Source organism: Gymnoscopelus braueri (genome assembly GCF_963280865.1).
Source record: "Gymnoscopelus braueri genome assembly, chromosome: 13".
NCBI lineage: Eukaryota > Metazoa > Chordata > Actinopteri > Myctophiformes > Myctophidae > Gymnoscopelus > Gymnoscopelus braueri.
The window spans coordinates 41,493,063-41,512,741 of NC_137615.1; the positions used below are offsets into that span (position 1 = coordinate 41,493,063).

The 19,679-nt window shown below is 42.4% G+C and overlaps 1 protein-coding gene across 1 annotated transcript; it reads left to right on the top strand.

Annotated features, from left to right (window-relative positions):
- Positions 1-8,321: 8,321 nt before the first annotated feature.
- On the top strand, positions 8,322-16,459 carry LOC308099593 (uncharacterized protein; the record flags this gene model as incomplete). The annotated part of the gene is made up of 15 exons (XM_080448330.1): positions 8,322-8,550; positions 9,227-9,334; positions 9,554-9,946; positions 10,171-10,272; positions 10,447-10,679; positions 10,800-10,978; positions 11,125-11,218; positions 11,744-12,088; positions 12,169-12,222; positions 12,392-12,455; positions 12,659-12,750; positions 12,857-12,971; positions 13,181-13,450; positions 13,625-13,798; positions 14,582-16,459. The coding sequence occupies 15 exons, from the start codon at positions 8,322-8,324 to the stop codon at positions 14,791-14,793; spliced, it is 2,664 nt and encodes an 887-aa protein (XP_080304456.1). The 3' UTR covers positions 14,794-16,459.
- Between the last annotated feature and the right edge of the window lie 3,220 nt (positions 16,460-19,679).

Genomic DNA, 19,679 nt, shown 5'->3' on the forward strand with positions numbered 1-19,679 from the left:
AACGCTCGCAGCGATAAGATTAGGATTTTCTTGAGAATTGCCATAACCTGCCTGTTCTTTTGTGTGTGTGTGTTCTTTAAGGAGCTGTGCGCCGCAATACAAGCACCGCAAATGCACCTGATGGCCAAATCGAGATGTATGTCAAAAGGTGGCTGCAGCTTGCACCAGACCGAAACGGTGGAAGTCGTGTTATACCACCTGTATACCACCCGTATACCACCCATAGACCACCTATAGACCACCTGTATACCACCCGTATACCACCTATAGTCCACCTGTATACCACCTATAGACCACCCGTATACCACCCATAGACCACCTAGAGACCACCTATAGTCCACCCGTATACCACCTAGAGACCACCTAGAGACCACCCGTATACCACCTGTATACCACCTATAGACCACCCGTATACCACCCATAGACCACCTAGAGACCACCTATAGTCCACCCGTATACCACCTAGAGACCACCTAGAGACCACCTAGAGACCACCTGTATACCACCCGTATACCACCTGTATACCACCCATAGACTCACCTCTTCAGACTCCACCTCAGCCCGTAGCACTTGCCCTCCTAGCCTTGATGACCTTGCAGGATTATGCAAAGGACAGATACCAGGTCATTGTTGACCTGGCATCCTATAAATGCCGAGTCCACCTAGAGTCCACCTCTAGACCACCTGTATACCACCCGTATACCACCTGTATACCACCTAGAGACCACCCATAGACCACCTAGAGACCACCTGTATACCACCCATAGACCACCCGTATACCACCTAGAGACCACCTAGAGACCACCTAGAGACCACCTAGAGACCACCTAGAGACCACCTGTATACCACCTGTATACCACCCGTAGACCACCCATAGACCACCTGTATACCACCCGTAGACCACCCATCCACCTGTATACCACCCGTATACCACCCGTATACCACCTATAGACCACCTATAGACCACCTGTATACCACCCGTAGACCACCCATAGACCACCTATAGACCACCTATAGACCACCTATAGTCCACCTGTATACCACCTCTAGACCACCTGTATACCACCACCTGTATACCACCTGTATACCACCTATAGACCACCCGTATACCACCTAGAGACCACCTAGAGACCACCTGTAGACCACCTGTAGACCACCACCTAGAGACCACCTAGAGACCACCTGTAGACCACCTGTAGACCACCTGTATACCACCTATAGACCACCTGTATACCACCTAGAGACCACCTATAGTCCACCTGTATACCACCCGTATACCACCCATAGACCACCTGTATACCACCTATAGACCACCCGTATACCACCTATAGTCCACCTGTATACCACCTGTATACCACCCGTATACCACCCATAGACCACCTAGAGACCACCTATAGTCCACCCGTATACCACCTAGAGACCACCTATAGTCCACCCGTATACCACCTAGAGACCACCTGTATACCACCTAGAGACCACCTATAGTCCACCTGTATACCACCTGTATACCACCCGTATACCACCCGTATACCACCCATAGACCACCTATAGACCACCTGTAGACCACCTGTAGACCACCTAGAGACCACCTAGAGTCCACCTATAGACCACCTGTATACCACCCGTATACCACCCGTATACCACCTGTAGACCACCTGTAGACCACCTAGAGACCACCTAGAGTCCACCTATAGACCACCTGTATACCACCCGTATACCACCCGTAGACCACCTGTAGACCACCTAGAGACCACCTAGAGTCCACCTAGAGACCACCTAGAGTCCACCTATAGACCACCTGTATACCACCCGTATACCACCCGTATACCACCTGTAGACCACCTGTAGACCACCTGTAGACCACCTAGAGTCCACCTAGAGTCCACCTATAGACCACCTGTATACCACCCGTATACCACCTGTATACCACCTAGAGACCACCCATAGACCACCCAGAGACCACCTGTATACCACCCATAGACCACCCGTATACCACCCATAGACCACCTGTATACCACCTGTATACCACCTGTAGACCACCTGTATACCACCTATAGACCACCTGTATACCACCTATAGACCACCTATAGTCCACCCGTATACCACCTAGAGACCACCTGTATACCACCTAGAGTCCACCTAGAGACCACCTAGAGTCCACCTGTATACCACCCGTATACCACCTGTATACCACCTAGAGACCACCCATAGACCACCTAGAGACCACCCGTAGACCACCCGTAGACCACCCGTAGACCACCCGTATACCACCCGTATACCACCCAGAGACCACCCATAGACCACCCATATACCACCCATAGACCACCTAGAGACCACCCATAGACCACCCATAGACCACCCGTATACCACCCATAGACCACCCAGAGACCACCTAGAGACCACCTAGAGACCACCTGTATACCACCTGTATACCACCCATACACCACCCATAGACCACCCGTATACCACCCGTAGACCACCCGTAGACCACCCAGAGACCACCTAGAGACCACCTAGAGACCACCCATAGACCACCCATAGACCACCCGTATACCACCCGTATACCACCCATAGACCACCCAGAGACCACCTAGAGACCACCTAGAGACCACCTGTATACCACCTGTATACCACCTGTATACCACCCATACACCACCCATAGACCACCCGTATACCACCCGTAGACCACCCGTAGACCACCCGTAGACCACCTGTAGACCACCTGTAGACCACCTGTATACCACCCGTATACCACCTAGAGACCACCTAGAGACCACCTGTAGACCACCTGTATACCACCTAGAGACCACCTATAGTCCACCTGTATACCACCCGTATACCACCTGTATGCCACCCGTATACCACCCATAGACCACCTATAGACCACCTGTATACCACCTAGAGACCACCTATAGTCCACCTGTATACCACCTGTATACCACCCGTATACCACCCATAGACCACCTATAGTCCACCTGTATACAGACATGCAAAAGTGTCACTTTTCAGCTACAGTCACCTTTTTGAACTCAAATAGGGCAATTGTGTGACACCTGACCCGAAAGAAAACAACATGTTGTCACCTTTTTCACCTCGGGCTGTTTGCATGCCTGGTTCCAAAAGTGCTTGTCTGAAGTGCCCGTCTGTCTATGTGGCGGTCTGTCAATCTGACTATGTATCTGTCGGACCGTCTAAAGCTGATACACTAAAAGATAATTCCCCTGATTTTAGCTGGGATATCCAGTTGGACAGAGTCTGTCCTAGTCTACACTAGTCCACAGTAGTTGTGGGCAGTTGGGCACGATATTGGTTTATTCATGACGATACGATTCAATCATTTAAAATCGATATAGTAACTATTTAGCAAATCTGTGAGTCTGTGTGTATAGACCAAATTCAAATAACTGACGAGTTGTACCTGTCTTATTTCACAGGACACTATTGGAGGGGGCTTCGTGCCACACAGGCATTCGTTGGTGAAACAGCTGCAACAGCAAGGAGGAGCATGGAGGATATTGGAGCCCTCAACTGAACTTTTTTTTATTTCTGAAGCTGTCTTCATTTGACATTTGAGACAATATGACCTTTATTTGTCTAAGCTTAAATCCGGGGTTTAAAGTGATGTTTGATGCGGTACAGCTCCCAGACCTTCCCCGCTCTCCCCCACCCTCCCGGATCTTGCACTGTGACTGACGAGAAAGAAAAAGCCAGACGAGGAGGCTGTGTTGAAGGACTTGCAAAGTCGACTGTGGTACAATTCACTTTGTAATTGTTCGCTTTAAAGGGCAAGACCACTTTGGTAGAGGTTTGGGTTGTGTAGTTACCTTGCCATGATGTAACTCCAAAGGTGGGCAAGAAAAAAAAAATTGCTCCATTGATTAGAAATTGATAATTCAAAATATGCTCCCCATTGACTTACATTGTATGGTAAAACAGCTCTCAAAGTCACTATTTTAGCATGTAAACGAACGCAAACAAAGTTGATTCAGACAATATAGAACATCACCAAACCCAGTACTGTTTTTTTTATATAAAAATGTCAACTTCCTGATTTTACCATTTTTAATAAGTAGAAACCCTGGACTGGATCCGCGGATCCGGATCCAGATCTTCAAATAGTAAAATCAACAGGAAGTTGACATTTTTATTAAAAAAACAAACAGTACTGGGTTTGGTGATGCTCTATATTGTCTGAATCAGCTTTGTTTGTGTTCATTTATGTGCTAAAAGAGTGACTTTGAGAGCTGTTTTACCGTACAATGTAAGTCAATGAGGAGCATATTTTTTAATTATCAATTTCTAATCAATGGAGCAATTATTTTTGATTTCTTGCCCACCTTTGGAGTTACATCATGGCAAGGTAACTACACAACCCAAACCTCTACCAAAGTGGTCTTACCCTTTAAGTGTTTCATGCACATTCATTCATGTTTTCTGGGCGGGTGGAACGGAGTTTCTGGTTCTTGTTAAATGTTACACATTTGTTTGGTTATGTGACATGTGTTTTGGCAGGCATTAATACCAAGTATTAATAATGTTACAGTATCTGTATAGTAACAGCATGAATGTCAATGCTGTGAAAGCCTCGTTTTGGCAGGCGTCATTTGAAAAGTTTATTTGTAATAAACTGATACTAAATGTTATAGTTGAGTGTCACTTGTTTTATTGATGTTTGAGTTTACTTCAATATTTGCCTATGGCAGAGCTTGGAACAAGCTTATCCATAGGCAGATATTGGAGTAGCTCTGGCTTACATATGGGCTAGTTATGGCAAAAATTGCACGGCCCAGTTCTGGCAATATTATTGGGGTGATTCCGGCCCAATGCTGGCAATGCTGGTTCAGTTTCGGCAGCCGGACTCGGCCCAGTGTACTCGGGCCGATTCTGGGGAGTCATTCCAAACAGGTCTGGCCCAAGTCCGGCAACCGGACCCGGGCCGAGTGATTTCTTCCGGCCTGCCGGAACTGGGCCGGAATTGGGCCAAACAATTTTGGCTACCTGGGATGTGATCAATATCTATCAGTCATATTTAGCAGATTCCATTGATTCAATTGGCTATGACCACCTCCACATTTTGCAGGCCCTGGGTATAGGCAACCAGGCCTGGTGGCGATCTGCGCTCAGGGGAGCATACTTTTCTAGTTTTTGTTTTGTTTGTGTTTTAGTTTTTTTACATTTTGGAATGAAAGAGACAATTTAACATTGAGGTGACTAATGTTTAGGTGCCAACTCTTCCTGTATCTGTATCTTCACCAGTTTCTTCAAAAAATTATGTGGGAGAGACAACACATTTACATGAAACCTGTTACTGTCATTTGCCATGGTTAATCAATGCACAGTGCCTTGAGGCCCTGTTTAAAATCCCATATTAACTAGTAGGATGGATCGATGGGTGGGTGGCGTAGCAGTGCACCAAATTCTGGGCCCTGGGACAAGGAATCTCTGTGGCCCCCCCTAGTGGTGGCGACGCCTAACCAAAAAAACAGACATACAAGCTATCAACGCACTGCGTCATGGCGTGTCATCAGCTTAGCTTATAGATCTGTTCTTTTGTGCACATAGAGGCACGAGCCACGCGACGGAGATTAAATGTCTCTATGAATTGAGTCAACACAGTCTCACTCCGAAAACGTAGCCGGTTGACTTTTTGTCAGAACCCCACGACGACACCGAATGCCGTCGCGGGACGCCAGCGACGTAATAATGCGCCTTCCACGGTCACTCATTGACATTCATTGAGGTCCAAAGACGACACATTGCGCCGTCACAGGCGGCCCATTGATAATGCATTGGCAATCCAAAACGTGCGTTAAGAAGCTTGATTCAAATGCACCAGACCACACGCCACCACCCACAAAAACCTGTAAATATTCTGAGCATTTTCATACTAGTTTGGTAATTTTTCGATGAGTATTTGTTGAGAACGACACTTTTATTTAACTTTTCTAAACCCATGACGTCACGTCACATTACTTCCGTATGACTTGATTGACAGTAGTAAAGATCCGATCAAAACTATTTCGTTTAATCTAATAGATCTATATAATAGATGTGCTTGTCCATAAATCAATTATTCTGGCACTTAAATGCCTAATGTATGAACAATTCTAGCAATAAAATAATTATTTGTAATTTCTAGATTCCTGGCACTCATTAAATCCCGCCTACTGCATCCGGATTTTCATCACGTCCACATACATGAAAACAAACGTAGCGTTTCCGTATCCGTTCTAGACCGGAAATGTGGTTATAGGCACATTTCACATTCTTTAAATGTTCTGGCTTGCTTTTAAAGCTTTTTGAAACAAATAGCAGCAGTCTTTTGCAGTCGCTTAGGAACAAATAGCAGCATTATTTTTTTTCTCAAAACGATTTCATGTTTTTTGTTACATTTAGGACGTAAACAATCATGTTGATTCTGGGGGCAGTTATGTTGCTAACCAGTGTTGCCAGATTCTGTGAGAGAAACAAGCAACCAGGTCTAGGAAAACAAGCCCAAAAGAAGCAACTATGGGCCACATGACTCATGAGCACTTCAAACATATACGTCAGCTGCTTGAAAATAGCAGATCTACAAGCTCACAACGCGTCGTGATGCGAGCTTGTAGATCTGCTATTTTCAAATTAAATTTTTGGGGAAATTATAATAAGCAGACCTGGCAACACTGGTCACAACGTCTAAAGAGTGAACGTCTGGCATTCCCATGATGCATTGCATTGTTTTTCAACTACACCGCGGTAAGTCAGCTATTGTTACTTTTGCATTTATTTAATAGAAATGCATGTTAAATCTGCACCCCCACCACCACTAAATCATAGAACCACAACACGGAGTTGTTGTTAACATGTTAGGGTGTGTACAGCAGCAAGTTGGTCGGTCTGTATAAGTTTAAAACTGTTTTACTGTGGACATATCCCAAAAGCTAAGCCAAGCTAAACACAACAACATGAGCTCGGCTATTTATTTGTGTGTGTCCCTCTTCATTTGTGTGTAGTTATGTATGCTATGTGCCATGTTTGTTTGCACAACACTAAAGGCAAAACGAAATGTAATCATTGTTTGTGTTTCCCATTCTGAGTGTACAAATGGAATCAAATTGATGTTTTATTATGAATAGGGTACAAAAGGATCTCAATGAGCCATAGTGCTTTCTTGTGGTTTAAATCCTATAGAACTTTACTGTCCTGTACTGCTAATAAAGTATTCAATCAATTAATCAATCAATCAATCAGTACTAGTAGTACAGTCAAATGTTATGCTAAAATATGAACACAATAAGCCCCAGGGGCTTGTTTAAATGTTGGTCCATTGTACTCAATTGAACAGTCATATATACCATACAGAGGTGCAATCCAAAACATGTTGGGATAAAGGTCAGTTGAATAAGAGAAGATGGGTGGGGGCGGGGGGCAGAGGATTCAACTATAAAGCTGGTACCAGGAGTTAAATAAATATGTTTTTTAAACTGGAACTATTTAATCACTTAATTTAAATGTATTATGATGTTAATGTTGTTGTTGGGATATTCGAAAGTAGCTGATCAAAAAGCTCACAACGCATTGCGATGTGACGTGTTGTGAGCTTATGGATCTATTTCTTAAAACTGAGATGTTATATATTAATTTGGGGCGCTTCACATGAAAAACTTGTAGAACCGCTGCCATAATCCATATTCACACGGCGGCTATTTTGGAATTTAACATTGCGTTGCTGTGGCAACTGGGGTGGCATTTCATTGACTTAATGGCAATATGGCCGCCGTGTGAATATGGTCTATAAGGGTCTATTCGGTTCTGTACACTCTCAGAGTTTATCTCAGGATTTCAGTGTATGCAGCTATTAAAGGTATCGTGATGTGTTTTGGGGCTTAAGTATAAGATTCTGTATATCTGGTTTAGGGCTGTTTTTCCTTTTGTTCATTGTAATTCTGAATATGTTGCTTTCTCTTACAGATCCTTCCAACCAAACTCTCCTAAACAAACAAACAAACAACCCAAAAGGCACTTTTAAGAGCCACTCTCTCTCTCTCTCTCTCTCTCTCTCTCTCCCCCTCTCTCCCCCACCCCACAACTTTCTCTTTGTGTGTGTGTGTGTGTGTGTGTGTGTGTGTGTGTGTGTGTGTGTGTGTGTGTGTGTGTGTGTGTGTGTGTGTGTGTGTGTGTGTGTGTGTGTGTGTGTGTGTGTGTGTGTGTGTGTGTGTGTGTGTGTGTGTGTGTGTGTGTGTGTGTGTGTGTGTGTGTGTGTGTGTGTGTGTGTGTGTGTTTACACCCTTGTTTGTCTTATCATTGTCTTTGTCTGTAATTTGTTGTTACCCGTCACCATGAGTGACTCAAAAGCCGTGGTTACGGAACTTGAAAGGAGTTTAAGTCGCGCAAAAGCGGCAGCTGTGGCCAGAAGTCTAAATGACTTGATTCCTCCAGAGTCACAATGGAGAGCACCACCGACTCCAGCGAAGAAGGCAAAGGCACCTGGACCGACCGTAAGGTGGAAAAAGAGAGACAGCGATAGAAATGTCATCCCTGCAAGGCCAGGATCAACCAGAAATCAGGGTCAGTATTGTTATACCATTAACTCATTTAGACCTGAGGCCGATTCTAAAATCCACTTGAAAATTTCAAAAGCTTTTGCGATCCACCCATCTGACCACTAAACCGGCAGCCTATCTCAGCTGCCATGTGGTCATATGGGTGGATCGCATACATTTTCAGAGCATGTGAAGTGTCCACTTGACTTTGGGCAAGACACTGAACCCCTAACTGCTCCTGATGAGCAGATTGGGGCCTTGCTTTGCCGTCTGTCGTGATGTGTGTGCATGTAATAAACATTGAAAATCACTGTGGATATAACAACATTTACCTTGATAAGGCTTCCTTTAAAAAAGATGTCCTGAGTGCCTTGCCAATGGACAGCTAGACATTTTTTTAAATCAACCTACAGCAATCATTCCTATTTGATTGCATATTCATAGGCGACTGAACTGTCCACGTTATGGTTTGTGAAAAGTCTAATAGTCCTCAGGATAATAACCAGACACTAGTGTTACAGCAAATAGGATAGTATAGTTATATAGTTAGTTATAGTTTTTACAATTCATGCATTTAGCAGATGCTCTTAATCCAGAGCGACGTGACATTTTTGGCTGGTTGAAGACCAATCATGCTGCGGCATTCGAGACAATTTTGAAAGTAAATGTTGATGACAGTGTTTTTTTTTTTCCTGTTATAGCTGGTCCAAGTCGGAAGGCTCATCCAGGTGGTTGCGGTCAGAAACCTGTTCCTCCCAACGATTTTCCTGACACTAATGCTGAGGTCTCCTTTGCTCCAGATGCCGTTGGTGTGTATTTCATTAGTGCAAAGCAATATGTTCATAATATATTCTAATAATCTGTCAATGAGTTTGAATGTTAATTATATGTTTGTATAACACATTTACCAGAATAAATGTGCAATAAATGTGCAACTAACCTTTTCACAGCCATTATTATACTTTTTATATTGTAAATGTAAAACATAACATAATGTTGTTTTTCAATATCCCATACTATCTTAACAGAGCGTTTCATACAAGAGCTCCAGCACTCCCTGAGCGTTGCATCGGCTGACATCGAGGAAGCACCAACCCCTGCTCCTCTCCAGGCTTCCTCCGACTGGAGTACGCGGAACCGCTCTCTTTTAGAGAGATGGCGGGCAGAGAGACCCCGGCTGATTAACCGCGTTGCAGCGAGGGCAGATGTAGGCACACACATGTGCCAACAGTGTGCCATCAGTCCAGCTGCTGTCTGCTGTCATGGCTGTGAACCACGGCCATTCCTGTGTGCCGAATGTGACATCAAAACGCACACAGACACTAGAAATGTTATGCACAACAGGGATGCCATGACTGCCGGGTTCTTCCAGCCTTTGCCTCCAACCACCTGCATTGTAAATGAGGCTCATTGCCGTTGTGGTAAGTTCTTGTTTGTGAGTACACCATAACGTATCCTCTCTGACTCATTAATCTCATACTTTTACTACTAAACAATGCATTTTTTGGTCCTGTCTTACGGCCATGGAATCTTTTTAACCTTTCTCACTCTTCATTCAGTCTCTTCCAAGTGGTTCCAGCAATCGTAATGTTCTATTTACCATTGGACACAAATGATCTAAATTCAAATCTATGATCTTTTTCAGAGCGCTTTGTACCTGTGCGGATACCTGAAAATATCTGTGGTTGTGCATCGGAGGCATTGAGGGTCAACCCAGGAAAGGCTGTTGCTGTGATCACAATGGATGGTAAGGATTTTTCTTTTCTTTTTTTAAAGCATCTTAAAAATATATTTTTACTTGGTAATTCCCACAAGGTTTGTCATACAGTAGGTGTATTTATGAAATCAAACGTATGCCTATTGACTAATTTATGCCACGCTAGGTTTTACATTACAGTGTGCGTGTCTTTGATTTTTCTAGGGCGATATGATCTCCGCATGCCTGACCTGAGTTGCGAGTCATGCCAAGCCACTTGGACTGCTGGAGTGGACGATCTCATTTGCAGTAACTACTGGCCTGCTACACTTCATTTCGCAACAGTTTATGCCACAGATATATTTTTCTCATTTGAGAAAATGAAGATGGCTGCACCAGGACTGTCCTGCCAGGCATTTTTAAGAATGCTTGATCAGCGAACTGTTCACTTTGGCCGTGTGAGTATTTAATTTATTTAGCCTACAGTATATTTTTTTTCTATTTGTCATGTGCATTGAATTTGTTGCTTATTTATTGCCTGCCCATTATAAACTGTTGATATACTTATTTTGAAATAGACAGGGAAGATCTCAACAGATGCCTTCCAGAAGAGCTACTTTCAGTGGGAAGTTGTACAGTATGAGGTCGAAAAACTCTGCAAGGAGGAGCCCTTCGTGTGCCCTGCTTGCACACCAGAAATGGTTGCGATTTCAGTCGATGGAAATCGCAAACATTATCGTTTTAAGAGTGCATCCAGGTACTTCAAAATTAGTATAATGTAACAGCATTTATATTACCAAGAAACCTTAGGCTGAAATCTATTGTAAAATGTTGTTGAGTAGGGTTTCTTTCTTTCTTTCTTTCTTTCTTTCTTCCTTTTTTTTCCCTTTTTTTTCCTTTTAGATCTGAGGAACAGGCCATCTTTGATGGAATCTTCATTGCCAGGGATGAAGATGTGACCAGATTTGTGAACTACATACACAAGTCCACCAATCATGTAAGATTGCATACTATAATTATATTTCAAAATGCGCTGTCCTCTCACCTTGAGCTTACTTGTTCATGCTATCGTTGGTCTGATTGAGGATGATGAGATAAGATATTGAGGAAGAGTGGATGAGTTTGCTGGTTGGTGTAAGAGTGACTTCCTTCAGTTGAATATTAAGAACACTAAGGAGGTTGCTTTTGGGACTAGTGCTCGTGCACACCAGAAAATAGTCATTGATGGGGATGAGGTAGAAACTGGAAGAATACAAGTACTTGGGTACAACGATTGATTCCAAGATGACATGGAATTCCAACACTGATGCCGTCTATAAGAAAGGTCAGCAGAGGCTGCATTTTATGCGCAGACTGAGAAAGTATAACTGGATAAAAGTCAAATGGTAATTTTCCATCGATCCTTTGTGGAAAGTAGTATTTTGTTCTGTTTTCTACAGATATGTATTTTTATATATTCGGTACATACAACTACAATAAGCTCATACGAAAAGGTTTTAATCATCCATTTTCCATATTTTAGGTCCCTGGGAGAGCCGTTTGTGGTGGTCAGTGGTCAGCAGCCAGAGAGACCTCCAAACGTTCTGCAAGCAATCTTGATGAAGAGGGACTGGAGATTGCAGTGTGCCGCCATGGAGTGCTACTTGGCGCTCTCAATATGTTCAGGGGGGAAATATATGCCTACCCATTGTACCTGCAGAACCAGCTGGCCAGCAGGCAAATCACGTTCTTCTGCATGGATGTTACGTGCAAATATTGGCCATACCTTCAGAAAGTTGCAGATAAATGTCCAGAATTAAACCATCTGCTTCACATGAAACCTTTCCTCTCAGTGTTTCATGCTAAGGCCCATGACTTCAAATGTGAGGTAAGGAAACATTATCATGTGATAGTATTACTCAGAACACCAGCACATGGATGTCAACCTAATCTGTGCATTTTTCCCAGGTGAAATGGAGTGGAAATCATCAAGATGGAGCTGGATTAACTTTGGGAGAGGAGGTAAGTGATATAATTATGTAGCATTGACTGTTATGGACACGTTTTTGGTACTTAACAGTACTTTTTCCTTTTCATACATCTCTGTAACTTGTAACCTTAACTGCTGTGCTGCCTCTGGGCAACTGATTTCCCCCCTTGGGATAATAAAGGTATCTGTCTGTCTGTCTAGGTTGAGCAATGCAATGCCTTCCTCTCTAGAATTGCAGTGACCACCAAGCACATGTCAAAAGCAGGTGAGATGACCACTTCAAAAACGTATACAAGTATAATAATACTTACTTAGGCCTATGTGTTAACATATATTATGATAATGTTAACATCAATTTCAATTTGCAGCACTCACAGACATGTTCACTCGCATGACCATGTGCTGTAATCGGCTAAATATTGGCGTTTTCTATCATTTTTGAAACTTTGCATCAATTTATATTTGCAGGACGCACAGACATGTTGAGTCTCATGGCCATGCGCTGGAATAAACAAAAGATTGACAATTTAGCCACATCACTGTCTCGCAGATATCAGAAGGTAATGATCAGTGATGTTCTTTAAGATTTTTAATATTCCATGTATTGGTATTTTACGTGTTTGAGACAACATTTGTTTTCTTGTCTCTGATTCTTTGTCATTGTAGGCCGTTAAAGGTCTTCTAAGCCAACAGCAGAACCTGGAATCACTAAAGGTTGAATTAGCAGTTTCAGAGAGCCAGTTCGAGGATTGGGTGAAGGATGTGAAGGAGTGGGCAGAAGGTGAGGAATTGATTATTGTTAATGCACATATTATTTGCTCACAACTTTAAAAGTAATAAGTCAAATCTTAAAATCAATTCTGACACTAACTGGTGAAGACAGCTAAGATGCGGGTGATATGGTCACGTTACCTGGAGTTCACTGACATTGGGTTCTTAATCCTTGTGTCTTATACTGTGGTTTTGTACCCAACTATTTCCTCTCTGCAGCACCAACAACTACTGCTGATGAGCCTGATGCCTTGGCCAATAGGATAGAGATGCTGGTGCTTGGGCTCAAAAGGAGGTCTCAGCGTCTGCATAAAGACACTGACGGAACAAAAGCTCGTGCCAAGATCCTTCGAAAGATGAGGAAGGAGAAGGAGATCCTAGCTTCTGTTGTGGAACAGTACAACAGGTTGGTTCCTAGCGCAGAACACCTGAGCATGGATACCATCCTATCTCTTGATACAGCATGGCCATGGCAGCTACAACACAGTGGTATGTACACTAGTCTGTTGACTGCTTCCAACAAATCTGACCCATAATTACACATAATATACACACTTGCTCGTTGAGTTTGGGAGAGGCAACTTTGAGTGGTGTGTTTACAAGTGTCTAAGTGGCTAACACTGCTCATTTTCCCTGTGAATCTTTGTCATAAATGCATTCCAGATTCTGTCGATCTCAGAACAAAGAGACGGGCGTTTGACGTCATCATGGCAGGAAGGCGACTCACAGAGGAGAAGAAAATCCTGGTGACTGAGATGGAACATCACTGGAAAAGTCTTTCAGCTTATGACCATGACCTGAAGGAGCTGTCCTGCAGTGTTTCTTCTGGGCCAATGAGTATGTATTTGCAATAAATTATTTTTGTAACAACTGCTATGCATTCCATGTCTATAATTCATTATAAACATACTTCTAATACATTCTAATCTGCGTATAACACTGTATAATTATAATAATAAACACCCACAAAAGGATCTTAATGCATTTTAACAGTTATCATAACACAAATAGCATTTCATGATGACTTGGGGCCGATGCATACTCCACTGTTAGAGCCGAGTTTAAATCGTTTCGGCAGCACCCTCCGAACCTCTGAATGACGTTGTTTGGACAGAGCCAAACCGATTTTAACTCTGCTCTAAAAGTGGAGTACGCATCGGCCCTTATAAGGTGACTTAAGGTCAATTATTATAGGTCTCTATGATCTTGCATAGACAGTTATGACAGTATAATGGATTTTAACAAATATTATAATGCATTATAAGCGTGATTATAAAGCATTACTACTATGAGAATTAAGATGGGATTCTTAGGAAGTGTCATTATACAATGGTTTATGATTGCAGTTATGATTGCTTATAACTGTAACTATAGTTTTATAAGCTTACTCCAATTCATTTTACATGGCCTTTATAAGTCATTATACAAATCTCTATAATGTGTTTTGGACCGGTTATTGTTATAAGGCATTATTCATGAGTGCTATACTTACTGTATAAGTATGTTTATAACACATTATAGGCATGGGATGCATAGCAAGTGTTACAATATTTCATGAATATAATACATACCACTGATGACTGTTACTAACACAGGTTTTGTCTTGTGTTCTACCCCAAGGCTCACCGTGGAACCTAAGTTTCGAGGGTGTGAAAGGACTCCAGTGCATAATCCTCCGTAAGCAGTGGGAAAACCAAAAAGTGCTGAAGCTGTCACGGGAACGTTACATGCAAGTTCTAACTGATGCAGAGAACGTCACCTTTTTGGACAACACAGATGATGCTGATGATGATGACAGTGACTCAGACATGTCTGAGGACGAATTGGAATAGGCAACCATTGCAGACCATTTCATTTGGCTCTCCTCTGGTCATGTCTATCTCGCTCTCTCTCAACCACTCCTACCTACAGGCCTTTTTTTACAGCCACACTGGACCACTTTTCTTTGATGGACTACTATTCCAATGTTGGATTACCACGATTTGTGTGGATTGTTCCCCTTTGCGGACTACTAAACTGCCCCTGGCAGGTAAATAAAACTTTCTGTCAGGTGGAGTTTGCTTCCAGGTTGCCTGACTGGGGACAGCAGGGCTGTGTTGTGTCAGATGGAACATGGGGTAGGAGAAGGAGAGAGGAGGTCATTGACTCTGGCCCTCAGCAAGGAACACAATCCAACCATTTATGAAGAACGCATGAGGATGCAGAGAGCACATCCCCTCTCTGCTGTTTGAGAGCAGACGCCAACGGAATCATCTTTAAAAATAAACACAAGAAGAGCACTCTTTCTGCTGGTCTGTGGAATGTAAAATAAGAGCACTGTTTGCCTATAATGTGCTGTTCTCACTGTTGCTACACTTAAAAATATAAAATGGCAAGTGTGAACCCATAGTCATATTCATAGCTATGTATGTATTTTGCTTAAACATTGAGGTATGACATTTGTTATCGCACAGCCCCAGAAAGTAAAAAAATAAATAAATTGAATTGAACGGTAATCAAAATTTTACATATCATTTCATAATGGATGACCTTTGGGAAAGTAGAACATGACCTGTCCTTGCCCAACAGGCAAGTGCCTCTGAGACCTTAGTGTCAACCCCTGAAATAAGATGTATATTTCAAGAGCATGATATCACAGTAAACATCCATCTAAACCAGTGATATTCAACTGGAGGCCCGTGGCCAAATGTGTAGTTTTCTTGTGGCCCTGTAACACATTCCATATACCCAAAATATATTTTGGATGGTTGGTTGTACAGGATGACAACATTTTTTGCTTTCCCTAACCGCTAACCAAAACTTGTTACATCAGCTTGTTGCATGCTGACCACTGACCAGTGTTTTGTGCTATAGTACAATTGCACAGTATGTGCTGCAGGTAGGCTACTATATGACCATAATGGACATGGTTACTTACTGACTGCTTCATACATTTACGCATTTGATGTTTGAGAGGATAATGTCTGTGCCAGACCTTTTTAGTGCACATGCTTAGAATTTGAGAAAATGGGAAGTATGCATTTCAATGTGTTCTGTGTGCGGGTCCCTTTTGTGTCTTTGTGAGAACAGTAGGCAGGTGAAATGGTTCTGAAGTGTTTGTTTGTATGTTTGTATGAATGGGTGAAGTGGTCCCTTTTCCTGTTAAGACTTTTAACAGTACAGGCAGTACAGTAAGTTTACGCTAATGTAATGACACAAATCAAATAAGGCCCAGGGCTTCTTTTCCATTGTGCGACTGTGATCTGTGTTTTGCAGGGTACATATTTGTATATATTGTATACTGTTTATTATTGATGGTACTTCTGGACCATATGAAGGTGTGATTCACATGGAAATGCTGTCTGATTTATACAGTTATCTGCACCTTAATAAAAGACAGTTAAACCTTCCTTGTTGTTCCATTGCCTCCTCCTTATATTGGTGCTTCTGGAATGTATTCATCTCTATTGCTGTATCTGACAGTCCTTGTTGTGTATCTGTCATCTTGTAACTGCTGGCTGACTGTGCTGCCTCTGGGCAACTGACGTTTCCTCTTAGGATTAATACAGGCATCTATATAACCTGTAATGTGCCAATAACACTGATTCTGATTAAAAATTAGTTAAAGCTACTTGTAGAACACCAGGAAATGCCTACGTGTATTGTTCGTATTCTATGCAAGTAATACATTTTTCAGTAAATGTCTGTTGAATGTTCTTATGAAGCATTTTGTTCACAGAACATTTTTGTTCATACAAAACCGCAAATCATGCTTTCATTCCCACTAGCTGGAGGACAAATGTGTGGACATTCAAGGTGGAGACTTGGGACATTTCTGGAGCACAATACACATATTTTATGTTAATCATTGTAGACCAGCCTATTACCACATGATGCCAAAATATTACATTAAAAGGTGATTACTGGCTTTAGCTGGCAGTGGGAATATACTACAACAATACATTCCAGGAATCTGTAATAGTACAGTGTAATAGTATAGTAGCACTCATAAGCAGATTATAATGCATTATAACTATGCTTATAAGACAGGGGTCTTCAACAGGGGGTACGGGACCCCTAGGGTGTCCTCAGAGTTACTCCAGGGGGTCCGCCAAATCTTTGTGATTTTTTTTTACATTAATAACATATCTATATCTTTTGAACATTAGCTGAAAATAGCAGATCTACAAGCTCACAACGCCTCACGCTGCAAGGCGTTGTGAGCTTGTAGATCTGCTATTTTCGGCAAAGAGGTTTGGTGTCAAGGGCAAAAGAAGCAAGTACCAAGTTTTCAATGTTTAAGTGGTTAAATGTCTGAAATTAACCAAAAATATTAATTTACACAGCACTGATGATAGTCAATGAAGCTATCTATGAAATCTATGAAAACGTTTAATCTGCAACACAATTGTATGCAATGTATGGGGGTCCCTGCTTCATCTCTCTCTCAGCTAGGGGGTCCTTGGGCTGAAAACGTTGAAGACCCCTGTTATAAGACATTATGCATAGCAAGTGTTACCAAGGTGGGTGTATATGAAAGTAATGAGTATCAGAAAGCTGGCCACATGGGGCCTGGGAATGTCCAAATACAGCTCTGCGTCAAACATGACACCAAGGTTAGTGTAATAGTGTAATAGTGTAATAGACTAATAAAGTAATAGAGGGTATGGGGCGCGGTCCAGGCGCATACCACATAGGCTCTGATGCCTGGCAGCGTGTCGCGGGTTCGAGTCCCGATCCTGGCGGCCTTTGCTGCGTGTCGCCCCCCATCTCTCTCCCCATCCCCATCATGTCAGCCTATACTGTCCTATCAATAAAGGCATAAAAGCCCAAAAACTAATATTTTAAAAAAAAAAGTAATAAAGGGTAGGCATCATATGTCACTCATCTACACTGAGTGGCAAAACATAAAGCATCATGAAGCATTGGAGTTTGGAAGCGCTCATTTGGAAACTCCTACTGACGCTGTATTTTGCCACTCAATAGACGTTCATGCATAACTTCCAGGTACAATGATGTCACACGCATACCCTTGACCTGCACCCTAACCCTTAACCTCAGTAAGACTATGCCTAAACCTTACCATAACCCTAACCTCAGTAAAACTAGGCCTGCCAAGGAGCCAATCAAGACACAGGTGAGGCGGGTCTATCCTATAACGTTGTTGGGATCCATAATAACACATAGGACTGTGCCTAAAAGAACCGATTCACACAAGCTCAAATGAGTCGCATCGGCAACCCGATCTTGTAGACCGTCTATTTTAGGCCCACCTTAGCTTCGAAGGTGGGTCAGTGTCAATGTTCAAAGGGCACCTGTGATGAGCAGGAACAACCCATAATATTTACAATGAAATATGTTTCTATGTAGGGCAAGGCCTTTCAAATGATGGCTTTGCTGTTGACCTATGACAAAGTTTAATGTCCATCTCCTTCCAAGCTATGAGTCTAACAGTCATACATTCTCAGACCATTTCAGAGCCATCCTAGATAAAATCAGTCAAACAGATGTTTCAGGAATTATTTAGTAACCAAATGTGTTTGAGATATTGATGTGTGCCTTACTTACATAGTCATCCATTACAATTAGGAAAACTACATAATGGACCTGATACGTAGTTTAGGGTTGCATAAGGGTTACCTAACCCTAACCCTTCCCTTTACTTAATATGGCCATTAGAGCCTCATTCCCCAGGCTAGCAGGATGCAACTCCTTGCAACCAAACGATTGCATGCAACTACTTGCAACTACTCGCAACCATTATCCCCAATGGCAGTTGCAAGGAGTTGCAATGGTGTGACATGTCCATAAAACTGTTTGGTTGCAAGGAGTTGCATCGCAAATCATTGGTGTGGTTTGGGCTTTAAAATGACAATCATTTTACCTTTTATCAAAAAGGTCTGAACACCTCTTAGTCTGTTGTTTGTTTGTGGGCTATGATGCAAAACAAATCTGTCAAACAGGTCATTCTCTGCAACACTTGTTGAGGCATCTTCCTCTTCTCAGGCTTCACATCCTGGATCCCATTCTGTTTATTGTCTACACGTAACCCCTCAGGAATATAGAAATAACATTGATGTTCATGCATGGCTAGCAGTCTACACACAATAGAGGGTATGACGAGTCAGGAGGAGTTTCCAAACAAGCGCTTCCAAACTCCAGCTTCATGATGCTTGGTTTTGCCAGTCTAGATGAGTGGCATATGATGCATACCCTCTAATAGATAACTATCATCATTGTCTGAATCATTAAGTTATTGGGTGTATGGCTTTAAATTCTCATTGTTTCCATGGTTGGCAAATTATGTATTATTAAAAGTGTGTATTTACTTGCATCACCTTCTTTTCATTTTATAAAACATATGTTGTTCTCTTGGATAATGAGCCTGAATAATGACTGGCATTTACACGTGCTAACAGGTGGTATACTACAGCACCAGGATAGTCACCTGTCAACTATTTCACTGCAGACAGATGGTAGCCTATATATTGCTCATAGTTGCTATTTACCGTACCTTACATAATTATTCATTTAACTGTCCATACAGTTGTATAGTCTATCTGCAGCTGACACTGTATTGGCTACATACAGTATCTGGCTCATATATCCAGTATATCTAGGATACATTCATTCATTGACAAAAGACAGTTAATATCACTGTTGATCGGTATAGATTGACATCTTGGAAGAAACACAACATTCAAAGTGCAAATGGCTTTTAATGACACCAAAGAAAGAA